The 6492-nt window shown below is 40.9% G+C and overlaps 2 protein-coding genes across 2 annotated transcripts in view; both read left to right on the top strand.

The window, feature by feature from the left end:
• Positions 1 to 6492, top strand: part of STAT4 (signal transducer and activator of transcription 4) — a 130886-nt gene that overhangs the window by 46726 nt on the left and 77668 nt on the right. The window lies entirely within an intron of this gene.
• Positions 5368 to 6402, top strand: LOC105978496 (homeobox protein NANOG-like). The gene is given in 2 exon segments (XM_045296323.1): positions 5368 to 6033; positions 6175 to 6402. Coding segments are annotated over 2 exon segments (894 nt in total).

The following is a 6492-nucleotide window of genomic DNA, read 5'->3' as shown; positions in this document are numbered from 1 at the left end:
GGAGCGGGGAGGGAGGGGAGAAATGGGGACCTAGTGTGGGGGGTTTGGGTGGAGAGAAAATGTTTTGAGAAACGATGTGCAAGTGCGCTTTGCACAGTTGATGTGTGTATGGATTGGGATGACAGTTGTATGAGCCCCTAATAAAATGTTAAAAAAAAAAATAGCCTATTCTTCATTATAGGGCTATTAAGCATGTGATATATGTGTGGATAAACATACATATTTGAATATATATATATGCTTTTAATATATATATATTAATATATATATATTAAAAGCATATATATATATTCAAATATGTATGTTTATCCATACATATATGGATAAATAAACTTTTTGAAGTCCCCTCCTACATACATACACACACACACACACACACACACACACACACGGGACTTAAAATGCTGATGGCATAGGGAATTAAAATATAATAGAATTCTTCATGAACACTTTGAAGCCCCCTCTTGAATGTATGTATGGATATGTGTGTGTGTGTGTGTGTGTGTGTGTGTGTGTGTGTACAAAACATGTGATAAAACTAAAAAGTATTGGTCTAACAGGACTTCTTCCTGGAAATACCAAGTCCAATTTGACCTTTCCTTCTCAACCACTAGCTTTTATGCTGCTAATTACCCTGTTTTTATAGAGCTAGCTGAGATGAGCCTTTGCAATATCTCTCTGTCCCGTTACCTGGGTAAACAATGCATGGACCATCGGGTATCAAGTAGCAGCCCGAATATATTCTTAATAAAGTCTTCACCCAGGTAAAATAAGACAATAAGGAGAGAGTCTTCACGCAGTCACTTTTTTTTTTTTAAAGGACGGTTGTTTCTGGGGTTTTGTTTTCTGAAAACTGTATATCCTTTCCAGTCATTCCAGATTAAAATTTTCTGTCTTTTGTGAAATAATGATGAAGCAGATGGTGGTGGTTGTGCATTTGTTTTGTTCTTATACAACAACTTTAAATTAGTTCCCAAAGCTTCTATTGCAATTTTATGGTCCTTGAAATCCTCATGTCTGGAAAACACAGCCTTAGTCTTATGAAAAAATCATCTTCATATATGCCTATTGTAAGTGTCTTTTTAAAAAACTGAATAAAAATGACTGCTAAGTCCAAACCTTTGTATTTATCTTTCATAATCTCTCAGAAAACAAATGTTGGTTGGAAAACATAATTGAGTGATTTAATTCCATTATCATCAATTCTGTTAGAATGCAGTATGCTTTTTCTTCGATTGTGCAAGTAACATAATAACTGTAGAAAAAATTTTAAAAGGAAGGCATAAAAAAGAGAATAGTAATTATCTATAATTCTACCATCCAGATGTATACTATCTATTGGTGTTGTAGTATATATTCGTCGTGTACTTTTAGAGGCATCTGGGTGCATGGTTATTTTAGGGTTGGTTGTTTGGTATATGACATCAAACGCGATCCCATTGGCTCTCACACCTAGAGCATGCAGCAACCATCACCGAGAGCTCTGACCTTAGTGGTCATCAGAAATGCTCGCAGGCAAGTCTGTATACTTTAAGGCTGTGGTGATAAGAAATATAAGCAAACTAGGGAAATAGCTATAAATGACCCATTGAGGAATTTCCTTCAAGTTAAAAAAAAAGATTAATAGATATTAAAGATATATGACCATTTTACTGAGACTTCCCTTAAAGTCAAAAGAATTGAAATCATATGGGCAAGGGAGATGTTGAAATAAATTCAAGGAATTGTTGGAGTATTTTGAAACAGGGTATTTGATTTCCACTGAATATTTTCTCATAGGGATGAAAAGGACATTGTATATTAAAAGTTAATGGTTTTTCTCCCCTGGCAAATGTTATGGTAACTACCTTTAAGACCAACCTTATGAGTTAGAGGATTTAAGGATTCCCTTTTTTCTCTGTGTTTAAGGAGTCAAATAGAAATTTTGGCTCCTTTAACATATATCCTTTTTAGCCTGCCATAGTGCCTGGGATTCATGCCTCTGATTTCAGTAACAAGGACTTAAGACTTACAATTTTATGTAAAAACCCTTATGGGCACAATATTTAAGAGGACAACTGACAGATACACACACACACACACACACACACACACACACACACAAACACACGACATTCAAATCTGAGATAGCAGGGTAATAAAACGCCAATACCAGGCAAAGAAAACAAACTCCATTTCATCTAATGAAACAATGCATAAAAAGTGCATCACTGAGGCCTATGGAGACCGTGCATAACTGCATAACAATTGCCGGGCAAGGTCACTCTGAAGTATTGCAGCAGCAAATCTTTAAACATGACCTAACCCCCCAAATATAAGAAAAGCTCAGGAAATCTCGTGTATAAAATAGGAGTTGCTCGTGTTAGGTGCCATCAAATTGGCTAACCCTACACCAAAGAACCCAACACTGCACGATCCTCCCCATCCTTACAGTGGTTCCTGGAGCCTAGCCCATTGTGGCATCCACGGTGTCCATCCATCGGATTGAGGGTCCTCCTTTCCTTCACCGCCCCTCCATTTTACCAAGCATGATGTCCTTCTCCAAAGACTGCTCTCTCCTGACAATGTGTCCAAAGTAGGGAAGACAACGTCTGGTATATATTCCTCTAAGGAGCACTCGGGCTGAACTTCTTTCGAGACAGATGGGTTTGTCCTTTCAGCAGTCCTTGATACTTTCAAGATTCTTCTCTAGCACCACAATCCAAATGCATCCGTTCTTTGGTCTTCCTGATTCAGTGTCCAACTTTCACATGCAAATGAGGCAATGGAAAATACCATGGCTTGGCTCCTGCACACTTTAGTCCTCAAAAGTCTTGCCCAGCCTATTTACCCAATGAAACATGTCTTTTGATCTCGTGACTGTTGCTTCCATGAGCATTGATTATGGATCAAGCAAGACAAAATCCTTGACAACTTCAACTTGTCTCCATTTCTCAGGATATTACCTATTGGTCCAGTTGTGAGGAGTTTGCTTTTCCTTACATTGAGTCATATTTCATAGTGAAGGCTGCAATCCTTGGCCTTCATAAGCAAGTGCTTCAAGTCGGCCTCACTCTCAGCGAGCAAGATTGTGTCATTTGTGTAAATAGGAGTAAAAATCTAAAAGAAGCAGATAGATTGAAATGAAAAAAATCAAGAGGAAAAGAAAAGAAAGTAATGGAATATAAAATATGAAAGAATTTTATGGCTGGGTGTGGGGAGGAACAAATGTAGAATTAAATCCATATTGGAAGCAGGAAAGATAGAATTGATATCAGGAAGGGAAACGAGTGATGCGTGGGAGTCATGCTTTGAAGCACACAAAATGTGTAGGGATGTGGGAAAAAGAAAAAAGGAAGAAGGCTTGAGGTAGATACAGAAATAAAAGAAAGAGGAGCCAGCACAGAGGGAACCGGTAAAAGATCACAAAGCAAAGGGGACAAAAATGACAACCCAAAATAAGTTCTAGGAAGAATATTTTCCTGGGCCCTGGGTTGGCAAAGAAACCCATGGATGCGGGTCAGAAGGGTTTCATGGAAGCAAGCTAAATTTCTTATCTTGACATGATATTTCTAAAGCTTAACTTTAATCCAGACACCCCTTGGTTTTCAATGACAGCGTCATGTATCCTCATTGGATTATGATTGGTGCAAATGGAAATGCTGGAGTTAGGCGTGGTGCAACTGGGAATTTTCCACAGTCTAGAGCCCAGGCTATCAACGCAGCATCCCAAAGAGAGGCAGGAGGCAGATGTTATCCACAGGTGGTTGTGGTTGTGGTAGAAACAATGTATGAGTCATTGGGTGCAAGAATTATTTTTAAATGTGAAGGGTTAAACACCAGAATCAAATAATGTCTGTTTATTGTCCAATATGTACAGAAGATAAAAGCAAAAGCAACAAAAAAAGTATATACTATATAACTAAAATAAGATAGACTGAAGAGAAATCTATGCATTTGAACTACGGAGCTGGCAAAGAATATAAAGTGCCAGGGACAGACAAAAGAACAAACCAGTCTGTCTTGGAAGACGGACAGCCAGAATGTTCCTTGGAGGCAAAGATGTGAGACTTATTCTCTTGCACTTTGGACATGTTGTCAGGAGAGACTGTTCCTGGAAAAGGACTTCATGCCTGGCGAAGGAGATGGGCAGTGGAAAACCCTCAGAGATGGCTTGCACAGTGGCTACAGCAATGGGCTCGAACAGAGGAGCAGCCGTGAGGAGGGCACAGGACCGGGCGGTGTTCTGCTCTGTGTGCACAGGGTCCCTGTGAGTTGGAAGGGACTCACCCACACCTAATGACAAACAGCAACACGTAACTGAAAGAGATCACTGCCCTCCAGCCAACGCTGACTCGGCAAAAAGAGAGCCAGATGGCAAAGCAAAGCAAATCTATTAAATTAGTGCAAATCGATTCAATTCGCTCATTAAAATAAAGTCTCACGTAGAATCAAAAATCAAATTTCAACTATGTGTTGTTTACAATCAGCCAACTAAAATGAGGTAGTAAAAACGTAAAAGGAAAAAGTTGGACAAAGATGAATCAGTCAAATGCAGACAACGCATGGCCACTGTAAACGATGATATAATAATGTGACAATAAATTGTAATGGGATGCAATAGCTGACATTTAATAATCCTAAGGGTGCAAGTATGTAATTTAATATACAATAATCTTCATAATAATTCTATGAAGCAGCTAAAAGGAAACTCTCACCACTATCAAGTCCTTGCTGACTCACAGTGACCCTGTCAGAGAAGGTAGAACTGGCCCGTGAGTTTCCCAGACTGCAACGCTTTCTGGGAGTAGAAAGCCCATCGTCCTCTGTCAGACCTGGTGGGTGGTTTCCAACTGCTGACCTTGTGGTTAGCAGCCCTGTGGCTGGGTCAACTTCCAGCTATAAAAGCAATTATTGGGACAAAACTGATTTTGTACTATTTATAAGACATCATTTTAAATGATCATATTGAATCCAAATGTGAGGTAAATGGTACAAATTCAAGGAGAAATGAGACAGAAATAAATTTGCAGTGGGAAACTGCAAAACCCCTTTAGATGTTTCTGCATATTAATTAAGAAAAGCCATGAATGAATAATATATACATGCTATAACTTAATAAGGTTAACTAGCTGAGAATGTATCACAGCACTTTAATGTTAAAAATATAAAAAATTATCAATGCCAACAATGGAGAATTTATTAAATAAATCACACTAGAGCTAATAAAAAAGAATCTCACTCCCCAATTTAACAACTTAAAAAATATCATAGAAGGGACTCGAAAATCTTTTCCTCCTCCGTGGATTGGGCTGTTCGCTTCCCGCTGCTACACAATCAAGGGCTTTGATTTTGTTGTTCATTTGGTTGGGTTTTTTCCTCAGCAACATGAGTGTGGCTGTAGCTTCTCCCCAAAACCTTCTTGAAGCTTCCGATTCTAAAAACTCTTCGCCAGTAACTACCAGTTTGGGGGCTAAAGAAGATTGTACATCCTTGCAAATGTCGTCTGCCGAGCCCCCCTACTCAGAGACAGCCAGGTCTCTACTTCCTTCCTCCGTGGACCTGCTTCTGCAGAAGAGCCCGGATTCTTCCACCAGTCCCAAAGTCCAGCTGCCCGCCTCTGCGGAGACGGACGCAGCCAGGAAGGAGAGTAAGGGCCAGGGCAAGAAGCAGAAGGTGCGAACGGTGTTCTCTCAGACGCAGCTGTGCATCCTCAAGGACCACTTTCAGAAACAGAAGTACCTCAGCCTCCAGCAGATGCAAGAACTTTCCGAAGTCCTGAATCTCAGCTACAAACAGGTGAAGACCTGGTTCCAGAACCAGAGAATGAAATGTAAGAGGTGGCAGAAAACCACCAACTGGTCCAAGAATAACCATGCTGTGACTCAGGTCTCTGCACCTACAGAATGCCTGGACGTCTGTGCTTCCGACCACCAAGGATGCCTTCCTTCTGGAAACCTGCCCATGTGGAGCAACCAGAGCTGGAACAGCCAGGCCTGGAACAACCAGAGCTGGAACAGCCAGGCCTGGAACAACTAGACCTGGAATAGCCAGGCCTGGAACAACCAGACCTGGAACAGCCAGGCCTGGAACAACCAGGGTTGGAACAGCCAGGCCTGGAACAACCAGACCTGGAACAGCCAGGCCTGGAACAACCAGACCTGCCACAGCAGCCAGATGTGGAATAGTAGCCAGATGTGGTGCACCCAAGCCTGGAATAACCAGGCCTGGAACAGTCCGACCTGGAACAACCCATTCCAGAACTGTGGAGAGGAATTCCTGCTGCCCCAGTTCCAGCAAACTTCTCTCTGTGATCTGGAAGCTGTACAAACGTTAGATTTCTTTTTAAATGAGTCCATAAGCATACAATCTGAAGATTGTATGAAGACAGACATTTTAGGCCCATGCCCATCCGGGCAGTGACTGCGTGACTTCCTTTTTTATAGGACTTCTTGCTTTAGAACGCTCTTGCCTTGATAACCTGGTTTTCCTTGTTCCTACTGTATGGCGGGG

This window comes from Echinops telfairi, unplaced genomic scaffold (assembly GCF_000313985.2).
Source record: "Echinops telfairi isolate 266 unplaced genomic scaffold, ASM31398v2 ScPeMD7_3;HRSCAF=10, whole genome shotgun sequence".
Taxonomy (NCBI): domain Eukaryota; kingdom Metazoa; phylum Chordata; class Mammalia; order Afrosoricida; family Tenrecidae; genus Echinops; species Echinops telfairi.
Note: the sequence above shows the minus strand (reverse complement) of the source record. Positions and strands in the feature narration are given on the sequence as shown.